The sequence below is a fragment of the Podarcis gaigeae genome (assembly GCF_964106915.1).
Source record: "Podarcis gaigeae genome assembly, chromosome: 1".
In the NCBI taxonomy this organism is placed as follows: Eukaryota; Metazoa; Chordata; class Lepidosauria; order Squamata; family Lacertidae; genus Podarcis; species Podarcis gaigeae.
The window spans coordinates 77,166,619-77,181,908 of record NC_139678.1 but is presented as its reverse complement, the minus strand read 5'-3'; the positions used below and the strand labels follow the sequence as shown (position 1 = coordinate 77,181,908).

General features: G+C 44.3%; 1 protein-coding gene across 10 annotated transcripts in view; it reads left to right on the top strand.

Moving 5' to 3' along the window:
• Nucleotides 1-14,788, top strand: part of CD151 (CD151 molecule (Raph blood group)) — a 42,142-nt gene extending 27,354 nt beyond the window's left edge. For 6 of the 10 annotated variants that reach the window (XM_083698505.1, XM_083698506.1, XM_083698504.1 and 3 more), the window contains 4 exons: nucleotides 2,292-2,396; nucleotides 5,317-5,472; nucleotides 9,377-9,463; nucleotides 12,188-14,788. In XM_083698505.1, the coding sequence (XP_083554631.1) occupies nucleotides 2,292-2,396; nucleotides 5,317-5,472; nucleotides 9,377-9,463; nucleotides 12,188-12,247 (408 nt within the window). In that variant the 3' untranslated portion in view covers nucleotides 12,248-14,788. The remainder of the gene's footprint in view (nucleotides 1-2,291; nucleotides 2,397-5,316; nucleotides 5,473-9,376; nucleotides 9,464-12,187) is intronic. The other 4 variants (XR_014555202.1, XR_014555203.1, XR_014555204.1 and 1 more) reach the window with 1 other exon arrangement.
• The last annotated feature ends 502 nt before the right edge of the window (nucleotides 14,789-15,290 follow it).

The following is a 15,290-nucleotide window of genomic DNA, read 5'->3' as shown; positions in this document are numbered from 1 at the left end:
ACACCACATGAGTTCATAAGCTTTGCATAGATCAGCCGTTCCCAACCTGGCGCTCTCCAGATCTTGCTGAACTACAGCTCCAGTCAGCCCCAGCCAGCATAGCCAGAGGTTATCAAGGATGGAAGTTGTAGTCCAAAACATCTGGAGGGCACCAGGTGAGGGGGCGGAGATGGCTGTTCTAGATGGGGTTTTTTATAGTATGTTCCCCCCAGCCCATAGCCTCTGAGAAGACACCCTTGCAGGGATTTTGTTGCATCTTATTTATTTAATGGGTAAGGTAAAATGAAGCTAACTCCTATATCCAGGTTTGCATGGAAATTGTTTAATAGACTGCCTTGAACAATTCCTAAGCAATCACAACTTCATATGGACAGAAATCATCCAGCACAGAACAGGCCAAACATTTTTTCAAAGAGAGGACGCTTTCTTTTTCAAAAGCTGTCTGAGGAATCATTAGCTCTTAGCATGTTTATCCAATCAGCTTCCCAGGAAGGATGAGCTAATTTAAAATGCTGTTTCAGGAATGCATGGTATTGAGTTTGATAATGCAAGCAAGTGAGCATGGCATGCTGGGATTTGTAGTTTGGGGAGGGACACCAGTGTTTGTGTGGATCCTACTTGTTTTGCAAGCCTCTGTTTCTTCTGTCTGCCACACCTTCCTTGCAAGCCTCCTTTCCCCTTATATCTAGGACTCAATGCACTTTGTCTTTTGTGATTCTTCCTCTTATTTTCCCCTCCTTGCTTCCCTTTTCCCCAATATGCTTATAAAACTCTGTGTATTTGCTTTTGCTGCCTTTGTTCCACGCTGCAGTTCTTTCCTATGAGCCCACAGGTAATTTATTTTGTTTTTCCTGGAAGGCATCTGCTAATTGAGTCTCTCTCTCTCTCTAATTTTGCTTTTGGTGCCAGCAAACCTTTTCCCCTTGTATTTGTGTGAATTATTCATCTCTAAAGCCTCATATCATTTGGGTTCAAATCAAAGCACTAGTCTGGCAAACAAATGATGCTCTAGTCACTCCTTTGATATGTTTACCTTGTACAAGTGGAATTTAAGGATGTATCACTGCTGTATTTTGATACAAAAACCCTTGCTTTGTTTCCTGGGGCATCCGCTCCTCTCCCCAAGTGCTTCTGTGGTAGAGCATTTTCTTTAGATGCTGAAAGGTCTCTGGGCTGAGTGCCTGACATTTGCAGTTAAAAGATCTCCTGTGGGTTGGGCTGAGAGAGATCTCTGCTCAAGATCCTACAGATATGTAGCCAATCAGGGTTGACAGGTAGTTAGCTAGACGAGTCCATAGTATAAGGCAGCTTTGTTGTTTCTGTGTACATTGTAGTAAGAGTTTGATGGGACTTTCCATCTCATTCACCAGCGGTGAAGTGCATGCATGAGAGAAAATGTAGCTCATGGTGATAGCTGCAGAGCTCTACTTTCAAAAGTACTGGGGTTGCTGATAGCCTGTCCCATGAATCCAGTCAAGCCCAGGTGCTTGGGCCCAAGCCAGTGGAGCCCCAGGGCTATATAACAAGCTAGAATTCAAGTGAAGTGGGATGCCTGTTTATTTTACAGAAAATATTAGAAAATAAGCTTAGGCTAGAAGCGGCCAGACTTCAGGATTGTGGGACATGTATTTGGCTTTTTAGAAGACCACCAACTGGAGCAAAATAGTGGCAGTGTGATTCTGGTAGAACGTTGTTGGAACACTTTCAACTGGGGAATTGTTTTCAGTAGCAGAACTAACTCACAGACCAGCTGGACACAAATCAACTTCTGGTTCCCCTCCTGCAGCTTTCTTCATCTCAGCAGCCTAGTTTAGAGGGGAGGAGGGGAGTGTGTCATTCCTATTGTTAAAGGATTGGGAGTCAGAATTCTTGCAGATCACTCAGATCTCACCAGCAGATTCTGATCTACCTAGGCAAAAGGGAAGAAAGGCTTGTTGCGTCTGCCTGTGTTTATTTAGAGCTTGTGGATTCTCTAGAGCAGGGATGTGGCCTTCCATTAGTCCTGGCCTACATGGCCAGTGGCTAGGAAGTTGTGAGTTCTAGTCCTGCTACATCTGGTGAGCCACAGGCTTCCTATCCCTGCTCTTGAGCAACCCACTTGCCTAACATTCTGCAACTCTCCATCTCGCCTTTGTTTCCCAAATTTATTTATCTTGTAAAATTGGACCAGGGATCTATTGAGTCATTCTGGGTGCAGTTTTGTGTTGGTTATCATACAGAGAGCTATGTCGAAGAAGGATGTTATTCATATTTTCTTTCCATCCCTACTACCTTTCCCCCACCCTGTGCAGCTGAATACAGAGCTGAAGCAAAATCTGAAGGAGACAATGACCCAGAAGTACATGAAGCCGGACGAAGTGTCTGTGACTAGTGCGGTGGACAAACTGCAGCAGGAGGTAGGCTTAGGAAATGGATTTAAATAGGGTGATAAGATTCTATATCTTTCGACTATGGAAGGAAGTATTCCACCAAATATGTGGAATGGTTTCTCCACTTGCCTAAAATGCACAACAATTGATACAAGATAGTAAACACCAAGGCATCTATCTCTAACAAACATCCATAAAAATGCCAAAAGTAGTTTCTTTCTCAAATAAGCTTTATTTTAAACAATTGCAAACGGAGTAAATAAAGAGTTCACTTGTAATATATCAGAGGTTCAGTGCTCATTTCTTCTCTTTCCAAAATAGATTTTATCTTGAACAACTGCAAACTCAGTAATAAAGAGTCCACTTGTGATATTCCAGTGGTTCAGTGCTTGGACATCGTTTTGGTAATCAGACGTTTCGTCACTAAACTGTAGGAGGTTTGACATCGTTCTCTTTCTATGCTCCTCCCAATGGAAACATGCAGATGGGGACAGATATACTTCTCCTTTAAGTCGTTTACATACTGTCTTCTCTTGTATATTATTTACTACAAAACTCGATGACTAAGCTCTTTAGCGATGAAACGTCTGATTGATGTCCAAGCACTGAACCACTGGTATATCACAAGTGAACTCTTTATTTACTGCATGTGAATTGAGGTCTTGCACACACATTGATGCGCAACAGGCCTTCTTTCCACCTCCCTTTTTTGTGGCAGATGCCATCTGCGTTGCAAAATGAGAGTCTAATTGCATAGAAATATATACATATAGGCCTCTGCTCATCTGGATTGTTTGATTCACAACTGGAGAGGGGGAGCTCCAGACTTCCATTTTCTTGAGTAGCACATGATTTTATCAAATTACTGTTTTATCTCTCTCTCTCTCTCTTTGAAAACAGCTTTGAGGTTTGTTTGCTTTTTACAGTCAAGCAGTATTTTATGACATGATAAATAACTATGAACCAGCCTTAAGAGATCTAGGGTTTGTGAGATACAGCTTGTCAGAATATTTGCAGAATACTTGACCACACAGAGCAGTCCCTTGGATACCCTGACTGGGCTTTCCAAATATAGATAATTTCCCCCATGCCTCCTACTTTGTACAGATCACTTTCCCATGCCTTCTACTTTGGTTAACCTCCTTGGTCAAGAGGTGCTGTACAGGGCACATGTATTATTAGCACATTGCTGCCTCTTGGCTTCATTCCTGGCACAAGAAGTCCCAAAAGAGAAGCACAAGTGCAGCTGGTTAAAATAAACAGGTGGCCATATTTAGTGGTTGCGCCTCTGAAGCACCAATCCACTATACCTTCACATGTCATTTGAAGAGAAAAGTGAGAGCGCAGACACATCTTCATTTGGAGCAAATGTGGCAGCCTTTCCGAATGTGGAAGGTGATGAAGCCCCTGCTACTTCTTTGTCACATCTTTTTCTCGGAGCCAGTAATCTCTAGTGACAGAAGTGTATGATGGGAAATCCAGTTTACAACAGAGCACAGAGAAAAGGCAGAGATTTTATCTTCCATCAAGCAGAGAAGCCCTATTTTAGGTCATTCCATCAGGGAGCACTTGTGTTGTCTGACACACCTAGTTTGGAAAATTTGGACAGGCATCTCATTGTTTTAGGCTGTAATTCATACAGGAGAGGAAGTGCACTCAGCCGCATAGCTCCAAGGTTACAGAAAGTTATTTGAGACTTGCTGCAGTTCAGAAAGAAGGTGAAACCTTGGCTAGTGACAGGGGAATGATTGGTTCTTATTATTCCTACTTTTTAGTTAGTAAAACCACTTTACCACAGCAATATTTTTATACTTATGTGGCTTTTTAAAATGTTGATATTCTAGACAGTAGTCCAAGCAGGAGATAACCAGACCATGCACCGCTCTGGCGAGACAGTCCACGGGCAGGTGGGGTCTCAGCCTGCATACCAGATGGAGCTGATAAACAGCTACCTTGGACACAGAATTGACCTGCGCCTTCATGGACAGCTGTGAATCCAAAATGACTCCCAGGCTGCGTACTTGGTCCTTCAGGGGCACAGTTACCCCATTCAGAGCCAGGGAGTCCCCCACACCTGCCTTTCCCCTCAAGAACAGTGCTTTTGTCTTGTCAGGATTCAACCTCAATCTGTTAGCCATATTTCAAAGAGTAAAAACCAGGACACCACCAAAATTGTTGGTTTTTTGTTTTTTGTACTTGCCTAAGATCCAGGACAAAGCGCCTTCTTTAGGAAATTTCCCCCTTTGATATCCCAGTAATGTCCAGGAAAATCTGGGCATATGGCAGGCCTACACATGCAGAGCTTCTGTCTGCATGCCTAGGGTGTTTCTCTGCAGACATGACATAAGACGGGAAAATGCAAGGAAGGGAGGAGACTCGCTTGGACTGTAATGGATAGGAAGCACGTTAGGGTACAGCATGCCTGCCAGGAATGAGCTCACTCTAGCTATGTCTCTTCTACACCATGCCGAATATTTGATCTGCTTGCAGAGAATGTAGCTTGATACAGCGAGAACAACCAGAGTAGCCTCTTCATTGACTGTCACAGGAGCAGTACGATGTTTATAGGCCAGCTTACACACATCCCGTATATGTATAGTAAGTAGTAGTGACATCACCATGTATCTCTTTGTTCAAGGATGGCTTTATATTTAAGGAATGCTTTCTTTAAAAGAAACCAGTCAGCAGTCATAGTTATACTCTTTTACAGAAATGCCAGCTAAACCCAGCTTGGTGTTGCTCTTGGGAAGAAATGTGCACAGCCCTCTAGCTCTGCAAAAGCTCAATAGCTCTTCTGTTGTATGACTGGTGGGCTGTATGCTCCTGCAGTTGTGCAGGCCAGAGGTACAGGCATTCACAGACATGATACCATAGACAACTTGAGTGTTGCAACATCTTTTCGGCAATACACCCTGCAAACTTTACCTTTATGTTTGTGTGTGTTCAGTTTAAGTGCTGTGGCAGCCATAACGCTTCAGACTGGAGTGACAGCGAATGGATCAAATCTCCTGATGCATTAAACCGGAAGTTCCCAGACAGTTGCTGCAAGACAGTGACAGATAAATGTGGCCAAAGAGATCATCCTTCGAATATCTACAAAGAGGTAAGAAATCAGGAAAGCATTATATAATGTCTGGATTGGATATAAAGATTTGCTGGAAAGTAAGACTCCAAGGTGGTTGTCGCCAATGGAGGCAAAAGCTATTAAAAAACTAAATATGGAGGCTAATTGGCCGAGATATTGGGAAATTTTGGAGCAAGAAGGAGACAGACTGAAATTGCAAAGTTTTGAGAAGTTAAAAGGGAAAGTGAGAGATTGGCTGCATTATTATCAGATAATGGAAGCTTTTAAACTAGACAGGAAAGTCGGCTTCCAGGTGGAAAAATCAAAACTAGAAACTGAATTGTTAGAACCTAGTACCAAGAACTTGTCAAAAATGTATAACTTGCTGTTGAAATGGAATACACAAGATGAAATGGTTAAATCTGCAATGATTAAATGGGCGCAGGATATTGGTCATGACATAATGTTTGCTGACTGGGAAAAGTTATGGACCACCGGGATGAAATTTACGGCATGTAGTGCCTTGAGAGAAAATATTATGAAAATGATTTATAGGTGGTACATGACCCCAGTCAAGCTTGCGAAAATCTATCATTCGCCGAGAATAAATGTTGGAAGTGTAAAGAAAGAGAAGGAACATTCTTTCACCTTTGGTGGACGTGCCCAAGGATTAAGGCTTTCTGGGAACTGATCTATAATGAACTGAAAAAAGTACTTAGGTACACTTTCCCTAAGAAACCAGAGGCCTTTCTCCTGGGCATAGTCGGCCAATTGGTTGTAAAGAAGGATAGAACCTTTTTTATGTATGCTACAACAGCAGCAAGAATTCTTATAGCAAAGTACTGGAAGACACAAGATTTACCCACCGTGGAAGAGTGGCAGATGAAAGTGATGGACTATATGGGCTTGGCAGAGATGACGAGCAGAATCCGAGACCAGGGAAGAGCAACGGCGGAAGAAGATTGGAAAAAATTTAAAGACTATTTAAAGAAATATTCAAAAATCAGTGAATGCTAGATTGATGTTGAATGAGAAAAATAGGGGTTAATAGCGATAACGGTTAAGTGGAAGAATTTGAATGTTTGTATAATTAATTCAAAAATAAGGGAGGGATTTGTTAATTAACTAATTCGACAGGAGAATGCAGAAAGGGGAGGTATGAGGATGTCGGGAGAGTAAGGATCATGAAATTAAGAGCCTGAAACTATACGTGTGGTATGTTCTTTATTGTTTTGTCTTCTTTGTTATGGATGGAAAATTGAATAAAAATTATTTTGAAAGAAAAAAAAAGAAATCAGACCTGAGCCGCCTCCCTCTTATCTGAAAGTTTAGTGGATGCCAGATGGCTCTGAGACTACTTTAATCAAGTTGCATGCAAGGCACCACAGCAGATTCAGCCTTTCAGTATGTTCTGCTACATTGCCTGAAGATTTTCTTCTAGAGTAGTCACAAAACTAGTCGCAAATAGATATTTATTTTCCTCAGCAGTTCTGTTCCAACACATGGGAAGGTGAGGCAGAGACACTTTGCCACCATCTTGTGGCGTTCTTGGGTTGTTGTTTTTACCATTTTTAGTGAAAAGGGACAAAGATTCAGACTTGGCAACCTTAACTGTATTTTTTTATAAAAAATGTTTGTCCCCTTAAACTCAAAAATACCTTGGGAAGTTTTTTTTAACCACGGAATTCCAATTTTCCAACTGTCAGTTGATGTTTCAGTCTACAGAGTGTTCTGCCAAAGAGTGATGGCAATGAAGCAATCATTTTTCAACAGGATTCAAAGGGGGATTAAATGATATGAGGAGCATGAATAACTTCTGCAACTAAGCTTGTTTTAGTCAGGCAGAGACAGACTAAGCCCTGTGCCTCGGGGCATGATTGCTGACTGCTGGGCCCAGGTGATTCCTGCTGCCCACCCCCTAGCTTCTTTTCCAAAGTGCAATAGGACATACTTTTGGTGAGAAAAGATACTCGTTTGAAAGGAGATTCCACCATTTTGTATTTCCTTCCCCAGCTTGCCCTGGCCTCCATTTCCTCCTCATTCATCTCTTGTCTCACATTGTCCTGTTTCTACATTGTAGGCCTATTGAGGCAGGGAACTGTCCTCTCATGTAAATCACACAGAAGTGCCATTTACATGGATATAAAGAAACATATAAAATAATATTTCCAAAGAGCTGGAAAGAATAGTGAAGTATTTACATTCTGCAACATTTGCCTCCAGTCTGCCTTTTGAGATTGACCTGTCTGTGACAGGCTGCCAAAAGGAAATGTAGAAAGAATGACCAGCTTACATAACCAGTTCAAACACATTTCAAAACACTCGTCCCCTCTCCTTAGGGAATCCTGAGAACCATATTTGTATGGGAAGGGACAGGGGATCCTTTAACAAAGGATTTTAAGCATCTTCCCCAAACTAGACATAGAAGTGAAATTGGTACAAAGTAGCTATAAGTGTGTTCTGTAGATATTCCTTTCCATTTTTATCCTTGCCAGAGCTATCCCATGAGGTAGGCAAGGCTGAGGGATGGTGACTGACTGAAAGCCATCCCATGAGCTTCATAGCTCATGGGGGATTTAAATTTGAGTCTCCTCAGCTCTGCCTTTACTTGCTTGAGCTTTGAAACCATGAGCCATGTACTCATGTGCTTTCTTCCTTAGGCCACTACCCAGTGGGAATACATTTGTGGAATGATCAAACAACTTAAAAAATAAAGCTTGCCTCACACTTCAGCTAATCCTGTTATTTCTCCTGTCTGCAATGACTTGGCAAGGCAGATAAACAGGCCACCAGGAGGCCAAAGGCAATCTTTTAAAGATGGAGGCAGACAGCGATTGAGCTTCCCTAACGCTGTTGTCAGAGCTGCCTCTAGGTCCCAGCTCACAGAGGACCAACGCCCGGTTGATGTAATATACAAAAGTCTTTATTGAAGTTTAGTTTCCATTTCAAACCCCAGAGCGTGCAGCCCTACGTCTTGACTCTAGATCGGCGAAGTCCCCTCTGAGTCACTATCCCTTCCGCACCAGTTTAAGATCCTAGCCCGGCTCCTCCTCCTGCGCTGTTCCTTCCTCCTCTGGGTCCTTCTGCCCCCTGGGGTTTCCTCCTTCCTGGACTCTTCTGACGCTGACCCCCCTGAGTCTTGCCCTTCCTTCCGGCGGGCTTTAGGACCTGGCTCCCTATCCGGGCTACCTGCTGTGCCGCTCGCCTGTACATTTGAACTTGGCGCACGCGCCCAGCCTGTGACTTTCCTCTTGACCGTTTCCCCGCTCTCCGATGGAGGCGTGGTCAATCCTGACTCATCTCCTCTCTCTGGTGGTGAGAACACTAGTCCCGATGCCTGGGACTCCTCCCCCCCACTGCGCTCTGGTGGGGAAGCTGGTCCTGATTTCCAACTGCTGCTCAGGGAGTCCCCGCTGGCCCCTTCCTTCTGGGGTTTCCCCCTTGGCACCCCCCTTGCCCTGGCCATCGGCGCTCCTTTCTGTGAATCTTCCGATTCGCTGGAGAGACTCGTGGAATCTCTCTGACCACTGTCACTGCCTACACCCCCCTCGGATTCCTCCTCACTCTCCATTTGCTCCATCTCCTGTGTCTCTGCTCCTGAACCCCTGACAGCTGTGTTCTACTTCATCTTTTTTTTTTAGTGCCTGTTGATGTTAGAGGTTTACAGTTGGCTACTGGTGCTCCACTGATTCAAGCTACTACTACTGATTCGACTTTATAGGAGCCCTCTATTCAGGCCACATGTGTAACATGGTCAAAGTGAAGCATTAGGCCAAGAAATCCTTGCAAGGAAGAGCATTTGTTCATATGCCCCAGCCCATTTTTTAAATTTTCTTGCATTTATTTGCTGTGTGAAAACTTTTGTTCCCAGGCGAATCTTGAAACAGCACAAGAAGACACAAATTAAACTTGAAATTATGTCAACAATTTTCTCTCTCTCTAGGGTGGCTGCATCACTAAACTGGAAAACTTCATCCAGGAACACCTGAAAATCATTGGAGCAGTGGGGATTGGCATTGCTTTTGTACAGGTATGGGCTAGTAATATGCAAGATTGAAGTGTGCAAGGTTAGAGCTTGAGAGACCACCATGCTACAGTTCCTGTCTCAGGTTTACTGTTAGGAGAGTAAATGGCGGCTGGGGACCTGTAAGCAAAGTCTGACCCATGGATACCTGTCATGCAGTTCACCATTGATCCGAAAGCTGCTATAGGACAGACAAACAAACATTGCTGCAGAAAACATATGGGTAATCAGCCACGGAAGAGAAAGAGAAAGGTTTCAGGAATATCATGAAAGGTGCATACTTCCCCAGCAGGGGCTAGGCAGGAGTGTGATATAGCACTTGGCCAATTGCTCCGGTGGTTGGCTTTGGATTGGCCTGTTGCGCACTCTAGTTGCCAACAACACTGCATTAGGGCAAAAAGGACGTCGATTTCTCTTTGCTATTGTCTGTAAATTAGAGATAATAGCTTTGCAGGATCCAGAGGATCCTGTGTGCAAATTGTAACCATGTAAAAGCAGCTGGAATTAAGCAGCAGTCCAGCACCACTGGATCCTGGAGGCTTCGTTGGGTTTGCTGTGAATGTGGGAAGTGATTCTATATACTATCTCTGTGCCTTGAGCAATCTTCTGGTCATAGATGTAGCTGTCATCTCTGATCTTATTTTTCTGACACACACACACTTTAAGCTCAAGTATCATCTCACATTGCACTGTGTGTGTGTGTGTGTGTGTGTGTGTGTGTGTGTGTGTGTGTGAATATTCTCACCCATGCCTATTTCTTTTGCAATTTTCTATATCCATGATTTGTGGCAATCATGAATTTCAGAAGCCAGTGTGTTGGCTGAGCACAGTATATTAACTAGCATTGCTAATGAGTTCTCAAAAGTTACTAGCCCCCCCCCACACAAACACACAAAGTTGCCTGCCAGCCTTCATACCTGCACTTACCTGTTTTGCCATTTGTGGTTCATTCATGGCCTCAAAAGTTGGCTTGCTTTTAGTGTTCAAATTGCTTCCCTAACTGGAGACAATTCCTACTCAATACAAGCAACCACACAAAGGACTGTTTACATGCCTGATATTAACCTTTGACCCTGACAAGTGGCCCTCAGAAAGTTGCCCTGAATGGAATGTGGCCCTCCCCACCCCTTGGGTTCCCTGCTAAGAAGCTACAGTAGAAGCCAGCTTTGGTGGTGTTTTCTTAGATGTGAGTTATCTGATTTCATTGTGAAATTGAGAGAATGTCTCCCCCACAATCATTTTAAAGTGGCAATTTCCCAAAAACATATACATGTAAATCCTTAATAACCTGTGTGCTTAAAAAAAATCCTACAGTTTATGGAGTAAGGGATGGAGGTGCTTCTAAAGGTTTGAGGTTGCCAACTCTAGATACACACGACTCAGTAAAAAAAATACCAACATACTATTTACTGAAGGGAAGGTTGTGAAAAACAGAAATCTTTCTGTAAAGCAGTGAGAAGGCAGCCTCTAGTGGTGATTTGTCCCAACAGCTACTCAGACTGAGCAGTGTAATTAGAAGGGGATGATTTTAAAACGGGGGTCCCCAAACTAAGGTTCGGGGGTCAGATAAGGCCCAAGGGACTCGTTTATCTTGCCTGTGGCGACCCCCGTTGCCACCGCCTGCTCTTACCAGCACTGCGCTGCACAGCTGCCCACTTCCAGGTCAGAGGAGAACCGGAAATAGCTTGTGTGCATGCGCAATCTTTATTTGCGCATGCACAAGCGTTATTTCCGGTGCACATCCAGGTCGGAGGAGGCCCGTGCACATGCGCACAAGCTATTTCTGGTGCTCCCGGAAGTGCGCTGGAAATAGTGTGTGCGTATGTGTATGGGCACGTGCTCCCCTGCCCTCCAGCCTGCCGCACGATCGGCGTTGGAGACACTGGCCCGAGGTGCGGTAAGTTTGCTGACCCCTGTTTTAAAATAACTTCTTTTTCTTAAAATTCAGAACACTACCAGAATAACACACAGTGACTCTGATATCTTGGGAGTTTTGACAATCACATAGTAACTATCCATTGCTCGATTTCTCTCTTCGCTTCCCATTTCAAATAATTATGAGAATGTTTCCTTTTCCTTTTTTTTTTTAATGGCCAAAGGTGAAATGTGCAGTGATCTTAATGTAATCTTAATGCCGAACCAGTGCATTTCTCCCTTCCTCTCATGCCTTTGCAGCTGTCATTGTAAAGTGCAGTTCACTCAGGACTGGCTCTTTCTCACTTGGGCGAGATTTTCCTTTTACTTCTTACAGAAAACAGCTATTACCAGCTGTCCAAAGGAATGCCCTTGCTTGCAGCATCACATCTCTATTACAGCTGAGCTGCCCTGCTGGAGCATAGGAAATTACCTTGTACAAAGTCATACTTTTGGTTCATTGAGCAGTAACTGAGAGGCAGTGGCTTTCCAGGGTTTTTGACAGGGGTCAGCTATACCTGGAAATGTTGGAGGCTGAGCCTGGGACCTTCTGTGTGAAAGCCAGATGCTGTCCCTGAGCTACAGACCACTGAGCTTGCCCAGGCTTCGGGGTTCACCTGCTGAGGTTTCAGGTCATATTTTCTCTGTACCCATATTGGAAGATCAGTCCCTTCTGACTGCAAAACTCTGTATGATTGCAAGGGACGAACATTCTTCCATGTGAGAAGAATGAAGAGGTGCTGAGATACATTGCTTGATGCATTGCTTCTCCTGTTGCTTACCCATGTTTTGTATTGTTGGTTTTTCCCCTTCTAGATATTTGGGATGCTCTTCACTTGCTGTTTGTACAGGAATTTGAAATCTGAGCCTTACTAGGGAAGCTTGGAAGACCACCCCACCTGCTTGACTACACCACGTTCCATCCCATCACCCTATCCTTTTAGGCGGCAGCACAGAAAAAATCAACCTCGCAAGGACTTCTGCTGCTTAAGGAAACTTATTCTTGGATCACCCAGTGCCTCTGCCAGAGAAAGAGCGATCAGTTGTCCTCCTTATGGCAGTCGTGGAGGCCCAGGGCTCACCCAGTCTTTTCTTTGTGGTCCAGAGTCATGGAGTTGTAGAATTCTTATCTGCCAGAAACGTTTCCAAGCCCAGACCCAAACATTCAATCTGAGAGAGAGATCATCAACGCTGCCAGGGGCCCTGGCACCTTTCCTGTTTCCCTTTTAGCTCTCTTTTAACCAAGACATTGACTCTCCGATCAGCTGACAACTAGCCCACAAGGATGCATAAGGCGTTCACAGGTTGGGAGATTTAAATCCTCTCTTCCTGCACCCTGAAGAAGTGCCTTTCTGGACCAGTGGAAGTTCTGATGCGACTGCTCTTTCCCATCCAAGGCAGTGCCTCCTTCTGCTGGGTAATCTCTTCTCCCGATCTCCTTGAGGTTGTGCCTGAGAGATGGATGGACTAGGTTACCCACAAAGCTGGCTGCTTCATCCTCAGGGCCTTCCCTCTGCCCCAACAGGAGGCCCCCCTGGAGACGAGTCTTGTGCCTTTCAGGCCAGGTGTTGGAGGACGTTCTTTTGTTCTCTTAATTAGAAGCCTTGGCCTACTTTTTCCAACAGACACACAAACAATAAGCTTTCTGTTGAAATGGCTTCCTGCCTCAGCTGTGCTGTCAAGATAACCCGACTCTGTGGAATCGTGCAGCTCCCCTTTTCATAGGATTGAGCATCCTCTCCCAGAATGACACATCATTTAACTGGGGAGAACATACTTCTACTTGCTTTTGTGTTGATCTTCAAAGTCTGATTAGCCAGCCAGGTGCTCTCTGGCTGGCATGAAAACCCAGAATTCAGCTCTCCTATCCCCCTCTCTCATTAATTTACTGAGTATGCTTCCTACCAAAATGATTTCAATTGGCAGTAAGGCATAAAATTGCAAATTGAACTATTTGGTGCAAGGAGAGAAAGTGGCCCATATCTTTTGTATCCACAGCAGTTGCCGCCTCTGCTGTAGAGGAGGCTATTCTAGGAATGGCTTCCAACAGCAGATTTGCTAGTTTTCCCAAGAATTCACCCTCTCTAAAGGTTTTCACAGAATATGTTTTAGAAACAGAAAAAGCATCCTTGATAGAGTAGGTGTCCAGATCCTGTTTGTATAGCCCATGTCCAAGTATTCCTTCCCCATTCTTACATTGACCTGTTTCATGACTGCCTCAAATTTTGATTTCAGTAAGGGAGCTATTCCATTTAACAGCTCTTCCCACACCTCATTTGTAGGTCCATTGTAGCAACACCTGTAACCGATGGGGAACCAGGTGGGCCCTCCAGATGTTGGACTACAGCTCCCATCATTCCTGGCCATTGGTAATAGTAGCTGGTGGCTGATGGTCGTTGAAGTCCAATATATGGATCCCCATCCCTCTCCTATCCCACTGAAAGTCTCCTGAGTAAACAGTGTGGCCGCTTGTGTATTGGCATTCTGTAGGTTCCGTTGAAGCTCTTGCATTGCCCCTCCATAGCCCATTCTTCCCTGTCCCCTTTCACACACCTGGCTGGGGTAAAGAGCAATCACACGGCCTAAGGAAGCTTTTCCCCAGTCTCTGGTGCCTTCCTGACATTGCCAGACTCCCAGCTCCCATCCTACCTTACTGTGGTTGATAGCAGTTGGGAGTCCTAACAACATTGGAGGGCACCAGGCTGTGGAAAGTTGATCTAAGCCCCCACCATCACCACCAAAGGCCAGCGTTTACAGGTTTTGCCCAAACTGGGAACCTAGTCTTACACTCCAAGATTTTCCTTAGCTGGCTAAATGTGACTTTCTCCAACTAAAGTAGAGACTAAAGGTAATTCCATCTCCAGCCCTTTGTGGGCTCTGATAGGCAAGCACTTAATATAAACACACCACCCAAGAAAGTCCATGTCACATAATTGCCTCTCATGGGCGTAGTGAAAAATGGAGTGTCCTCTTGGCTGCTTTGCTCAGGAGGTTCAGGAACAGTTCAGGAGGCAGCTGGGGAGATCTAAAGCATGATCACACGCGGTAAACGTCCTTGCAGGAGAAAGGTTTTGCGCCATTCTCACTGTAAAGGTGGGTGAGTATCTAAATTATTAAATTGCTAAATTATTTCTTTATACCTACCTGATATTTCTCTCCCCACTCCCCAACCTGCAAGAAAACAAAAGATCCTGATTGCAGTTGCTTGAAACAGTATTTGACTACTGAAGTGCATTTGTGTGGATGGCTAGCTTTCTCTCCACCTCCCTCAACTGGGGAACTATATTGTGCCATGGTAAGAGAGGGCCAGGGGTTGCCAGTCAGCAATCTGTGCTTGCTCTTTGGTTTTTCCTCATATAATAACCATGCTTTAAATACAGTTTATGTTGCTGGCCAATAAAGCTAATATTGTCTGTATTTTGTCTTGTGTGAGGCTGGAGTGATAACGTGGGTTTGCGGAGTAGCCAAACACCTCATCAGTAACAGGGACGGGGGTCTGGGAGATTGTCAACTACCATATTTCAAATATTTGCGCATCACATGATGCGCCTGACAGTACCTCCTATGATGTCTCAGTCAATATCTCCTGAAAAATCCACAAAGTGCTGGAGGCAGTTTGGTCTTCCTGATCAGTTCCTATTTCCGACTTGGCGTCTCCTGCATTGAACATGCTGCCACTTGGGAGGAGCGCTTAGACAGTGACCATCTGCCATTAAGTGCACTTGTAGTTGCGGGAAAGGATTTATCCTGCGCTGAGAAAATCGAATATTCGAGCCCTACAGCTTTGGAGCTCAGATATTCTCGTATTAGATGGACAGATGAACTGCATAAGGAAATTTCAAGTAGGCTATGCTCAAAGGAATTCCTCACTAAGAGAGATAACCTTATAACTTCCTCAAGCCATGAATTAAAAATAAAT